The sequence below is a fragment of the Drosophila innubila genome, assembly GCF_004354385.1.
Source record: "Drosophila innubila isolate TH190305 chromosome 3L unlocalized genomic scaffold, UK_Dinn_1.0 0_D_3L, whole genome shotgun sequence".
Lineage (NCBI taxonomy): Eukaryota > Metazoa > Arthropoda > Insecta > Diptera > Drosophilidae > Drosophila > Drosophila innubila.
Genome location: NW_022995376.1, coordinates 17,762,735 through 17,776,828, shown reverse-complemented (window position 1 = coordinate 17,776,828; position 14,094 = coordinate 17,762,735). Strand labels below are relative to the sequence as shown.

At 35.1% G+C, this 14,094-nt stretch overlaps 2 protein-coding genes across 11 annotated transcripts in view; both read left to right on the top strand.

Annotated features, from left to right (window-relative positions):
- LOC117788844 (mitogen-activated protein kinase kinase kinase kinase 4) overlaps positions 1-10,936 on the top strand; it is a 34,837-nt gene extending 23,901 nt beyond the window's left edge. For 6 of the 10 annotated variants that reach the window (XM_034627734.1, XM_034627735.1, XM_034627738.1 and 3 more), the window contains 10 exons: positions 117-264; positions 1,591-2,520; positions 4,469-4,615; positions 6,646-7,281; positions 7,346-7,501; positions 7,564-7,731; positions 7,801-7,950; positions 8,011-8,145; positions 8,774-8,848; positions 8,918-10,936. In XM_034627734.1, coding sequence (XP_034483625.1) covers positions 117-264; positions 1,591-2,520; positions 4,469-4,615; positions 6,646-7,281; positions 7,346-7,501; positions 7,564-7,731; positions 7,801-7,950; positions 8,011-8,145; positions 8,774-8,848; positions 8,918-9,091 — 2,719 coding nt within the window. In that variant the 3' untranslated portion in view covers positions 9,092-10,936. The remainder of the gene's footprint in view (positions 1-116; positions 265-1,590; positions 2,521-4,468; positions 4,616-6,645; positions 7,282-7,345; positions 7,502-7,563; positions 7,732-7,800; positions 7,951-8,010; positions 8,146-8,773; positions 8,849-8,917) is intronic. The other 4 variants (XM_034627741.1, XM_034627740.1, XM_034627739.1 and 1 more) reach the window with 3 other exon arrangements.
- A 1,449-nt stretch (positions 10,937-12,385) lies between these two features.
- On the top strand, positions 12,386-13,388 carry LOC117786568 (60S ribosomal protein L8). Its single transcript, XM_034624896.1, has 2 exons — positions 12,386-12,525; positions 12,585-13,388. The coding sequence occupies exons 1-2, from the start codon at positions 12,388-12,390 to the stop codon at positions 13,215-13,217; spliced, it is 771 nt and encodes a 256-aa protein (XP_034480787.1). The 5' UTR covers positions 12,386-12,387; the 3' UTR covers positions 13,218-13,388.
- Positions 13,389-14,094: the final 706 nt, after the last annotated feature.

Sequence of the window (14,094 nt, the reverse complement as noted above, 5' to 3'; positions counted from 1 at the left end):
ATTTATGTCATTTTTAAATTATAAATTTGGAAATGCCGCCCGTTTTTTGCGTTTTGCCTTGTTTGTTTTTTGTTTTCGTTGGATTTTGTTTTGTTCAGACCCGAATTTTCATATAGGCCCGGCCTGGGACCCGTTTCGGAGGATTCAACTACAACAACGACCACACCGTTGACTCACGGCAGCGGTGGTCCACCCAATCGACCCTTGCCACCGACGCCGGATGACGATGATCAAGCCGGAGACCGTACGCTGATCATGAAGCGCGTAAGTACCCTCCCAATTCAAATATCTATCTATTACAACTAATAACTAGACTTATAGTTTCTTTTAGTACATTTCTTTAAGTTTAGTTTTTAGTATTTTTTTCTATTTCTTTGAGATATTTTTCTACTGAGATACATCGATAAGAATTAGGGTTTAATTTAGGGAAATTTAGGCAGCTGTACAAATTGTAATTATGTAGCTTTCGTAGGGTTACAGGTAAAAATAACTATAGAAAAAGCAATATAAAATAATTAAAAACAATTATTTATTAATATTAGTCAATTAAATCAACAACAACAAAACAATTTGGATGGTTGTGGTTCTCTATTTAGACAACTTTTTGCAGCAATTACTATAATTTTATTTGATTAACCAATTTGCAGAACGAGTTCATTATTGAGCCTAGTTTAAACTTTATCAATTACATACTTATTTCTATACTAAATATTTACTTAATTTGATTAGTGTGTTTCGTAAAAAAAACCACAGTATGAAACGTTTTTCCGTGAATTTCTTTTGTATAAAGTTTTATAAAATATACCTACACCTCCTATATGAGTATGATTTTTGGTTCATTTTGATTTATTTTCAAACGAATTTCGGACGATCCCTATCAAGGTTTTTTTGTATAAATTGTGATACGCACTGGTGCATAGTATGTTTACACGGGCACTTTCCATGCATACATTTTAGAGCTGGAAAACAATCGATAAATTATTTAAATTCTTAACCGATTATATTTAGCATTAATATTTAAATATTTATGCTGATAATAATTTTGGACGTTTGCTACTTGGAAATATCGATGGATTTCATATAAATTTTTTCATTGAATCTATCGATTACAACTATGTAAAAATTCTTAAAAATAGTTTTTCAGCTCTAATGCATCCAAAAATATATATCTATTGTATATAAAAAAAAAATAAATTGAATGCAGGCGGCAATTAAATGCATCCAACTGGTTTCAAGTCATACGTCACCTGATAGACATATTTACTATTTATGTATGTAAACACCTTTGCACACTGTGCATTACCCACCCTCACAAAAGCAACACAAATACAAAATACCCAAAATATCTTATCAATATTATATGGAATGCAATGCAATGAGAGAATTCATGAAAAACTTTCCATGCTACAGATCGGGGTCTACCTTTTTTTTATCTGGGTGTAGAAAATGTAAGAAACAACAACTTAGTCTTTAGTAAAAAAAACAAACAAGTAATGCAACCGAATAAAACCCTAACAACAATTCTTCTCTTGCGTTGCTACTTACAACTACAACCACAACAACATCAACTACAACTACAACTGTAAACAGAAATTAGAACAAAACATAAATCGCTTACAAAAATCCGCTTCCACATCGCACGCGCCTAAAAGAGGCGACGAAGCGAAACTTTTGCGTGACTGGGACTTTGATAAATTCTTTCCAAAGAAACCCAATGGCAGTGCTGTTGGTGGTGCAAGCAGCAGCAGTGGTAGCGGCAGCGGCAGCAGCACCACAGCCAGTCTCAATCGTAGCTCATATTTGAGCACATTGAAGGTGGAGGCGAAGCTGCAGCGGGCAAGCGTTGCCGAAGCCATAGCACGTCCAGTTCCAAAGGGTTATCAGCCATTAAAGGGCGCCAGTTCCTCCTCTGCCGCCAGCAATGCCAAAGAGCGCGGCAGCAGCAGCAGCAGCAACAACTCGACACAGCAGCAGCAGCAACCGCAGCATAAACGTCAAGAGTCTGACTCAAAGTTGCCAAGTTTTGTGCGTAGTTTTCGACGTGAAAATTCCGATTTTTTCCCGTTAACAAAACGTCACTCTGCAGTGCTAAGCAGTAGAAGCAACGACAACAACAACAACGGCAGCAACAATGCACAGTTGCAGTCGCCGTCGCTTGTTCAGGCGCAGCGTGCAAGTGCCGTGTACCAAAGGAACAGCATTTACAATAGCAGCAACAGCAACAACAGCAAGGATGCTGCTAACAGAGCCAAAGCGGCAACGTCCACTGCCAGCAGCAACAATGCAGCAGCAGCAAAAGCAACAACCACAGCAGCGGCAGCAGCAAAAACAACAACTACATCTGCAGCAGCAGCAGCAGCACCAACGAAATCCAGTTGGGCTAATTTAGATTTTCTGCGTCCGCGTCGCGAAAAGACTGAGTCTGTAATTGTGCTGCAAAATGCAGCAGCGCGTGCACAGCAACATCAACAACAACAACAGCAGCTACAACAGCAACAACAGCAGCTACAGCAGCAGCAGGTAAACGTTCTCAGCTCGCACGCATCCACAAACAAACCAAAGAACAAAGGGCAACAGATGAAAAATCAATTAAATATATCGTTCATTATTGTGTTTTGTCTTGGCGCCAGAAACGTAAACCAAACCAAACTACTTGAAAGCAAAACAAAAAAAAAAAAACCAAAGAAAAAAAAGCGTAATGCAAATAAAATTTACCATTTGGCTAGAATTCCCATACTCACCGCAACACCAACAACAGCATATACACACACACACACACACGAATACGCATCGCTCTCTCTCTCTCGCATATTTCCCACTCTCTTTCCATCTCTGTTTGTATGCTCTCTCATCAGAATTCATCGCCCACGCAGCTGCTAACATGCCGCATTCTGTTAATAACATTGCACTAACAGCTCGTAAATAACAGTGCGTCTGATTGAAAAAGACAAAGAATGATCAAACAACAAAAAAAAATATATGAATTCATTTGCGATTTATCATCATTTATGTATATTTTCTTATCCTCCTTTGCTTTTGACCTTCCCAAGCATGTTTATTATTTTTTATTGCATTTGGCAAACTTGTTTATTTTGTCTAAGAACCATCGAAATAATTAAATAGATAAATTAACTAATTCTAATTAGTAACATAACAATAACATTTATACTACTTGTACTTAAGACTCGTGTGTGTAGAGCGGTATGCTTTGAAAGTGACTAATAGACAATTTAATGCTTGATTTATAACATCTTGATATAATATGCATACTAAGATACATTTTAAGGTGTTGCTTTCTAATTGGTAGTCGGTCAAATCTAAGTATCAACAACAATATTTTACCATCGTCTGTAAATAATTTTACTATACACATCAAAGCAAATGTATCGAATGCTAATGAGATGCTAAAAAAAAAAAAACAAAACAAAATATAATAGCATTAAGCTCAAAATTTTGCAGGCTTAACTCGTAAGCTTTTATTGTTATACCTGTAAATAATGTCATTATCTCATCGTTTTACTGTATATTAAAGTCTTGGCAGTGTGAAAGTATGGAAAGGAAAAAACTTAGCCTCTGATTGAGTTATATTAAGGAATTTTGCTGGAACTAAGTTTATTTAATAGAACTATGTGCATAAAATGTTTAGAAAATTTTATCTGCCCTAAGAAAATTATAATGATATTAAAGTTCAGTTCTTGTTAAAATTGTCAAAAATTATTCCTTAAGATTCTGTTAAAAGATTGGAGTAGCTCAAGACAATGGTTTCATAAAATCTTTCTATTTCTAAATTTCCAATTTAAATAACATGCTTTTTGCTTAGCTTTGCCAAAATTCATTTCTTCTGCTCAAAATTGTTTTAAAGCTTTGTATAAAAATTGAACTATTATGGTATGTAATTGGAAAGTTTGTTGGTTTGGTTAGTCTGAAGTTTAATTGTTAATTTAAACAACCTATAAAAAAAAGAAGCAAGTTTTGTGATGTTTGCAATTTGAACAACGTTTTGCCTGCTGCGCAGAGCTGTGAAACCCCCTCAAAAAGTTGCGTTAACAAAACTAAACTAATTTTAAGTGCTTTTTATGTCTATGAGTCTTAGCTTTAAAACAATTTTGAAGACCTCCTCCCACGAAAAATATTGAAAACTTAAATTGTTTTAGTTGGTAAGCTTTTCAATGTTAAACTAAACGTTGGAAATATTGAGGCCTGTTTGAGGACACATCTCAAGTATTCTTAAGTATCTCATTGGCATTCATTTTGCTCTGCTGTTCTCTCTCTTTATCTATTTACGACTCTTTCAATTTGTTTTTTATTCATTACTTTTTGTTTTGTTACCTTTTCAAAGCATTTATAACCCATTTCTCGTTTTAATTTCATTTTCAAATGTTCGTTTTCAAATTTATTGCCACCATTTAAAACTTTTGATTGCTAACTTTTCTCATATGTGTGCTTGTGTTTTTCTCTCTCCTGACAGAATCGTGGTGTAGCCGGGAGCGGTGCTGGAGGGGACAACAGCGGCCTTGGTACCCCGGGCACCCGCACCAGCAGTGTTCTACCCGATCTACTCAGCCAGGCATCGCCGGCAACGCCACCGCGCCACGATAAATCATCCAGTGAGGAGGTGAGTAGCGCCCGAGTCCCATTAATACTCGTATTTATCAATCGACTCGATTTTTCATTGTGTGTTTTGTGCGTTCAACTCAACTCTGTTTTATCCAGTTGCGAGTTTCTGTTTTTTATTGTTATATTTTACTGTGATAATAACATTAAAACGCCCCCTCAATTTTTTGCTTTGTTGTCTGTCCCATGCATAATCAAAAAGAAACAGCGAGAGAATAAACTATAAATCGATTCATTGTCTATGTCATTCTCAACTCTTTTGCCTTTGTGGGTTACAAATAAATAATTAACCAACATAAAAGAAAACAAAGTTCACAATATTTTTGCTTTTTAAGCACCTAACATTATGTTAACATGTCAAAGTTATTTGTACACTGGGTCAATAACTAGCATTACTTGAAAATTTTTCAAATAAATTTCTGATATAGACAAAAAATATGAATTCATTTCAATATTTTCGTAAAAGTTTACATGTTTATTATTTTTATTTGTTTTCTATCTTAGTTATGTGCTTTATACAAAATTATACTGATCTTTTCAAAATTACCTAACCAATAAATGTAACTAATCCAAAGAAATATCTTAGCATAAACAATTTTCTTTGACGTGGAGCAAAGTTTATTATGAAGAGCGCGTAACGAAAAATAAAATATCCATAAAAATTAAAAATATATAATTAAATTGGCCAACAATATGCGAAAAATAAAAAATATACAGTTACTTATATAAAAAGTGCATGCGATTCGCTGATTTTACAAATGCATGAATTTAATTCAGTATTTTAAAAATGAATCAAAACGTAATCAATTTAAATTTAACCAAAACCAAATTTAAAACGTTACAAACAATTTCTTCTTCTTAATTGTGCTTTGTCTTTCCGCAACGTTTGAGCTGATGGCCACTACGATATATTCTAACAAATTACAAAATACAAATCAATTACAAACAAACCAAAATTTACAATAGTAAGTATGAAAAACAACAACAGCAATAGTTTCCAACATCAACACAAAAAATCTCTCTCTAAAAAATCTGAATATCCCCAAAACAACAACCAAACAAATCCAATAAAAAACATTTACTTTTGTGTATAGTTTTTATTTTCCCAACAATTTCTCATTTTAAAAATTTTCCTTTTTGTATATAATACAAATTTATCTATATATAAATGTACTTTATAATTTTTGCTCGCCGGATAATGCACTGCATTCCACTGTGGCTGCCATTTCTCTTGCTCTTTTATTCAAATTGCGTTGCATAGCAACCAGCCTCATGTCACTGTCACTAACATTTTGTTCGCTGCGTTGCTGTTAACCCACTGTAAACATAAACAAATTAACAGAGGCGCAGCGATGGCTGGACTCTTTGTTTTAAAATTACATAGTTATTTTCATCTCATCCGAAATTATTTCTGTTTTCATAATTTCGAGTCTTTTGTCAAGCAAATAAATAATTTAGAGCTTTTCCCGTTGAGGTGGAATTACAGCTTTACTATAAACCTTTTTCATTCTTATTGTTTTTCTACTGACTCACACCCACACCTACATACATACAAACATACACAGATAAATTTCTATATTTTATTTATCATTGGCCTCTGGGGAAAGACTAATCACATTTCATTTGTTTTTATTTGTTATAACTATTATTATAATCGTTAACAGTATTCAACTACAACTACTCTTAATACAAGTAAATGTATATTTTGGCTAATGTTTTTATTTTAATTGTCGCTAGCTTAAGCAGCACTCAATATTTAACCACCCACACACACACAGATACACACACACACTACCCTCTTCCCTTAGCATGTTTAATTTATTAATGAATTTATTTTTGTTGCCAAACTCGAAGACTAATTTAAATTTTTTTCTTGCACTTTTTCTATTTTCTTTTCTCTTTAATTACAAATACAAATACAAAACCAAAAACAATACCTACCAACCAACCAATCAAACAAACAAACAAACAATCAATCAATCAATCAATCAATCAATGAATCAATGTATCCAATCAATATGATAAATAAAGTATCAAGCGGCCATTAGTTCATCCGTGCATTCCACGCCATCGAAATCGTTTATCGCTAGCAGCTGCAGCGCCGGAGGCGTCGCCGTCGGCGTCGGCGGTCACGGTCATGGCGGCGGCAGCGTTGTTGGTGGTGTAATTATTAGCAGTAATAATTCACCACAGTCAACAATATCGCTGACCTCATCGACATCGAATTCTCGCCAAAATTCGCCAAAGAATTCGATTAGTAAAACGCGTTCTTCCAGCAGTATTACTAATTTATTGCATAAATCTGCTTCTTCCTCCTCCGCGAACATTCTACACCTGACTCCAACATTGAATGCCTCCGCCTCCCCCTCAACGTCTTCCATCTCCAATTCACACTTGCCACCACACGCATTTGCGTTGCAACAGAAACAACGCAGCTTTCTCACCTTTGGCTTCGGTGCCGGCGGCTCGGGTCCGACACGTCGTGAGTCGACCGTCAATGTGAATGTGACGCCCACATCTCATGAGGCGGCCAATGATACGCCCGAGATACGTAAGTATAAGAAGCGTTTCAATTCGGAGATACTCTGTGCAGCGCTTTGGGGCGTCAATTTACTGATTGGCACAGAGAATGGACTCATGCTACTCGATCGCTCCGGTCAGGGCAAGGTAAGATCCTTCAAACATTACCAATAAACATTAATTTAAAATCAAATTATGTATGTTAAAACAGGTCTATCAGCTCATCTCGCGTCGCCGTTTCCAACAGATGGAGGTGCTAGAGGGTCAAAACATATTGGTAACCATATCGGGCAAAAAGAATCGGGTGCGCGTCTATTACTTATCCTGGCTAAAGTCCAAGATCTTGCGCACCGATGGTCTATCTGATGTGAGTTGAGAATCCTAAACAGAACTCACTTCAATTCACATTTGATTAATTCAATTTTATAGCAAGTGGAACGTCGCAATGGCTGGATAAATGTGGGTGATCTACAAGGTGCTGTACATTTTAAGATTGTCAAATACGAGAGGATTAAGTTCCTAGTGATTGCATTAAAAGACTCGATTGAAATTTATGCATGGGCGCCCAAACCATATCACAAATTTATGGCATTTAAGGTGCGTATCTATTTCATGTATTTAATACAAAATTTATACTTTTAATCTATGATTGTATATTTTATTTAGAATTTTGGTGAACTGGAACACCGCCCCCTTTTGGTCGATCTCACAATTGAGGATCAGTCGAGACTGAAAGTGATTTATGGTTCCGCTGAGGGTTTCCATGCGGTTGATTTAGACTCGGCTGAAGTATACGATATATATCTTCCTAAGCATGTAAGTGCCGCATGCCAAACTGATTGGACATACCCTGTAAATGTGAAATTCAACACACAGACTCAGGGTGCTATCATTCCGCATTGTATTGTGGCGCTTCCAAACTCAAATGGTATGCAACTACTGCTGTGCTATGACAATGAGGGCGTCTATGTGAACACTGCCGGACGGGTATCCAAGAACATTGTGCTGCAGGCAAGTAACCCAATTCAATAGGCAAAAGAACTAATATTTTAAAAATAAATCTTTAAAAAGAAACAAGGTTTATTTTATGAAAAATTACATATTAATTTAATTTTGATATTTTTAAGTAAAAACTAAAAATTAGAATTATTTGTTAAGTACCTAACATGATATATAAAACCATAAAATCTTTGCATTTTCGCCATGTTTTTTGAATTATGATTTGTATGGATTTTCAACAATGATAATTATTAATTTTGAGTAGTTTTATAAATAAATTCCTTTTATCGTACTTTAAATTTTGTTCTGAGACCTTTCGTTTTCTTCAAAAAATCATGTGAAAATTAAGAAATATTTTGACTTGTAAAGATGCTAGGTCAGAGGCTTAAGCAATTCCGAACTGTCATAGCTTTGCCAAAACTCTACCGATTTTCAAGTGGAATGTCATTTTGATCATGGTTTGTCATCTTAATTTATTCTGCATTGAAGTTTGATGAAAATCCATATAAATCATCATATAATCATTATTTCGTAATGTTTATTATATAGCCTATAATGATTGCTTTTACAGTTACTGCTCCTACTTAAAATTAATGGGATTAAGCTGTTATTTGAAATAATCTCTTCTTTATTTTCGCAGTGGGGTGAGATGCCCACCTCTGTAGCCTACATAGGCACTGGACAAATTATGGGCTGGGGCAATAAAGCAATAGAGGTGCGTACCATAAACGTGTATGTTGTGGAAACAATTTTTTAATTCACTACTCTCTTTTCTATGCCTTAGATACGTTCGGTTGAGAGCGGCCATTTGGATGGTGTGTTTATGCACAAGAAGGCGCAACGCTTGAAATTCCTTTGCGAGCGCAATGACAAAGTATTCTTCAGCAGTGCCAAAGGTGCTTCATCGTGTCAAATTTACTTTATGACGCTCAACAAGCCAGGAATGGCCAATTGGTAAATGGTGCCCAACAACAACAGCATCCCAACTGGCAACTGATGATCCAACAACATTCAATATAAAACAACATTTTCTTCTTATTTTTACAACAAGCTAAACAACAGCAACAACAACAAATATCTAAAGAAAACACACACACACACACACAACATTAGCTCGTTTAAGTGAAAAGTGCATAATTTATAAGTGAGAACATCCTATACATAATACACACCACACAAGAAACTCACCACACTGACACACAAACACAGACACACACGAACGTGATGATGTGCTTATGAAAATTCACCACAAGAAACGTTTCAATTAGTAAATGTGCTATAAAGTTAAACTCACGCAAATTGAGAGTGCACAATTTTAAGCAATCGTTAAGTAACGCATTTGATAAAAAACAAAAACAAATGCTTAGAAAAACGCGAGAAATTTTCAAAGCTCACTCGACGAGGTTTTCTTTTCCATTAATGAAGAAACGAACAGCAAATAAAAAGTTGTTTTATCGTAACAGCATTTTAATGTAAACATTACATACATATGTATAATGAAGTTACATAACTACATAAATAGCAGTTTATTTGTATGCACACACACCCACGTACAGCCACAAACACACACACACACACCGCAATTTCATTTCAAATGTCATTTTAGAATTGTGTGCATGCTGTTTTTTTTCTACTTATTATTATTTGCCTACAAGTTAAACTTAAGTTAAAGCAAGCAAAAGCAACGCAGCAAATAAACAAAAATCAAATGATACAAAAACAAAAGAAAGAAGCAAAACAAACAGAAGAAGAAGACGTAAGAAGAAACGTGCGTATATCGAAGATAATGATCGAATTGTGAGCAAAATGCAATTAGTTTTTCATTGTTCTTGATAACAATCTATTAGAATTTATTTGTGCGTTTTAAGCTAGTGCAAAATGAAAGCAAAGCAACATTTACATTTATATATGTAAATTAATATTCAAATTAATATCTCTGTATGCTCATTTTTATGAAAATTAAAAGGAAATGAAACAAACAAAAACAAAAAGCGCCATTGTAAAAACTAAGTGATAGAAAGCAAATAAATATTATAGAAATGCTGAGCGATACAGAAAATGAAATGTTATAAGCAGAAAAAAGCAAATGCCGAAACAATTATGATTGATGATTTATGTGTAAATTAAGAGACAAAAAGCAAGAAAAGCAGAAAGCAACACAAACAAATGCTTAACAAATTTAGATGAAGAGTCAAGCATAAAGCAAGCTAAACGAAATTTGAACCTACTTATGAAACAATTGATTGAATGAATGCATAAATTACAAATTACATAAATATGTCATTTTGAAGACAACTACTTACCTTGATAACGAAAAAAAAAAAAACAAAAAACAAAAACAAGATTGGAGGGAAGAATTTGATGAACCTAGTTAAGCTGCATTTTTTACTGAACTTTTATACAGAACTAAAAATGATGAAACGAAATTCTCTATAAAAAGCTAGCATGTTAAAATTGAAAACTCAATTAATTATGGTGACAAACTCTCCGCTTGTGTGCTGTGCATTTCAATGATTTTCAATTTCCTTTGTGTTTCTTTTCATCACATTTCATGTGTGCTTAAATAATTAAAATGGATACGTTGCAATATACAAATTCTATAACATTATTCTATCAATCGGCACACACATCAAACGCAAAATGCAAATACCACTTGCAATACATATGTCAAATTATTATGGCAGTTAATGCTAAAATTATGAATTATTCTTCCTTGTTTTGTGTTGTTTTCTCATGTGCGTCCCTCCCTTAAGATAAAAAGAAAAAAACAATAATTGAAAAACCTACCCGTCTCAATGAAAAATAAATATTTAAAATATTGTTTGTTTTTGTGTTATAAAAGAAAATAAATGCATGCCCCCGTGTCCCCCATATTTAATAATGTTCTTTAAACAAAATGCACTAAAATGCAATTAAAAACCGAATTAGTAATAAAATGCTTACTTTATTTCTAAAATAAAACAAGTAAATTGATGAAGAAGAAATGAATGTAAATCTAAATCGTAAAAAAAATTATTATATATATAATCTCAAAATTAAAAAACAAAAAAATAAACAAAAAAAAAACAGTTTTACATTTCTGCATTGAGCAAATCTCCCGGCAACAATGTTCGCAGTTGCATGATGATTCTACCCGCTTTGTTGTCCACCATTTGTGACAACGCTTTCCTACTGGACACGGCAAAAGCAGCCAATCACACAGGTTCTCTGGTCGATGACGCAGTTACTCCGATTCTTGCAACTTAAAGTGTTGTCCTTTTTTAGGATTGTTGCACGCTTTCTGCGTTGTTTACGTTGTGCTTTGCTGTGCGTTGGAGTTTTCTCTGGCGCCTCCTCTTCCTAATCTTCTTCATTTGAGTCGGGCACGCTCCGCGACGCGTCCTGCTGCAGTTGAAGTCGCTGCTTCTGATCAAGCAGTAGCTGTACAAATCTTTTATAATTTGAAGTCATATTTATTTATTATGTGCCAAACACGCTTTGTTTACAACCGTTAATTCTGATATAAGCGCTGCCACCCTACATAAATTTCCCGATCTGGCAACTTGTTCTAATTTATCAAAATAAAAAATTTAGTTGCAGCTCTGAAAATTTTACAAAATTGAAATTTTTCTTATTTTTGAAGCTAGAATTTTTTAAATTTTTGCAGAATTTTTCTTGAAATTTTCTCGATTTTATAATATGTATATATTTTTTTTTTTAGAATTTAATTTTTAACTTACCTTAGGTTGACGAGTTTCAAACCTTCATTAAAACTTATATATATTTTTTTCGAGCTTCGAATTTTAAATTTGAATCAAAATGTTAATTAATTTCAAAGTTGTTGCATTTTAAAATTTGCATCAACTAAAATTTAAAATTTCGTCCGTTACATACATTTAGAGGGCTGTTATCGATTTTCGATAGTAGCAGTGGTTTAGCAACACTGAATTTGGCAGAGCAGCTGACGGAAAACAACGTGAAGTTGGCAGCGCTAGCTGTCACAACTTTGACAATTTGCGTCTCTCTTCCTCTTCTCTCTTTTCTTTTTTACCCGAGCATCGGTAGGTGTCGACTGCTAAAAAGATAATCGAAAAATTAAATGCACAGACTGCAACATCCAATAAAAATAATAAACAATATGTTAAACATAAACATTGAACTTGCGCCCGCATATGATATTTGTGCAATACTGCAATCTGTGTGGGATAAAATGACTCATAATAATTGTGATGGCTAAACATAAATGAATTAATTGATTTTTCTGCAATTGTAGTAATGGGTCGCGTAATTCGTGCACAACGTAAGGGCGCCGGTTCCGTCTTCAAGGCGCACGTCAAGAAGCGCAAGGGAGCCGCCAAGCTGCGTTCCCTGGACTTCGCTGAGCGCTCCGGTTACATTCGCGGCGTCGTCAAGGTGAGTTTCACTATATCTACATATATATATATACATGTATAATAATATGTGTTTTGTAGGATATCGTGCACGATCCCGGTCGTGGCGCTCCCTTGGCCGTCGTTCACTTCCGTGATCCCTATCGCTACAAGATCCGCAAGGAGCTGTTCATTGCCCCCGAGGGCATGCACACTGGTCAGTTCGTGTACTGCGGCCGCAAGGCTACTCTGCAGATTGGCAATGTGATGCCTTTGAGCCAGATGCCCGAGGGTACCATCATCTGCAACCTGGAGGAGAAGACCGGTGATCGTGGCCGTTTGGCGCGTACCTCTGGCAACTATGCCACCGTTATTGCCCACAACCCCGACACCAAGAAGACCCGTGTCAAGCTGCCCTCGGGCGCCAAGAAGGTTGTGCCATCGGCCAATCGTGCTATGGTCGGCATCGTTGCCGGCGGTGGTCGTATCGACAAGCCCATCCTGAAGGCCGGTCGTGCCTACCACAAGTACAAGGTGAAGCGCAACAGCTGGCCTAAGGTGCGTGGTGTTGCCATGAACCCTGTGGAGCATCCTCACGGTGGTGGTAACCATCAACATATTGGTAAGGCCTCGACAGTCAAGCGTGGCACATCCGCTGGTCGCAAGGTCGGTCTCATCGCTGCCCGTCGTACCGGTAGGATTCGTGGTGGCAAGGGCGACAGCAAGGACAAATAAACAATGCGCCGTCTTTAATGAGAAGGAGGAGGAGGAGCATGTTCCGTCTGAGATCAGCGTAGTGTTGTGTGTTGCGCTCTTTGGTACAATTATGCTAATGTGTATGGAAAATGTGTATGTTATCATCATGCAAACAATAACGCGACGGAATAAAATTTATTTCTAAACAAATATATTCTGTTTTATCAACCCAAATATGGGAACTAATTGGAAAACAAACAAACAAAAGTTAATTCTAGTTGGAAACGAAAAATTTATGAGCCCAACGAAAAACAGGTTGGCATTTCTAAATTGTTATTACTTTTCAAAAGGTATCAAAATTCAATTAAATTGCACTTTTTAACTTCTCTTAGGCACATCAAACTTAAAGAATTTATAAAAAAATGCACCTTTATTTTATCTAAGTTTAAATAAAATCGTCATTTTTTAATTATTCTTATAAAATCTAAAAAAAATTAAATTGCGCGCCGTTTTTATATTTTGTTTTCTGTTGGAGCTGAAATTGGGAACCGTTTTTTTGTTCAAGGTGGCCACCCTGTTTTCGACCATTACACTAAAAGACATCGATATATTTGCATCCGGATAAAATTTTAAAATTAGCTGATGCAAATTTTAAAATGCAATAACTTTGAAATTAATTAACATTTTGATAAAAATTTTAAATTCGAAATTCGAAAAAAATATGTATAAATTTTAATGAAGGTTTGAAACTCGTCAACCAAAGGTAGGAGAAGTTAAAAATTAAATTCTAAAAAAAATATCATAAAATCAAGAAAATTCCAACAAAAATTCTGCACAAATTTTTAAAATTCTAGCTTCAAAAATAAGAAAAATTTCAATTTAGTCAAATTTTTAAAGTTGCAACTAAATTTTTTAT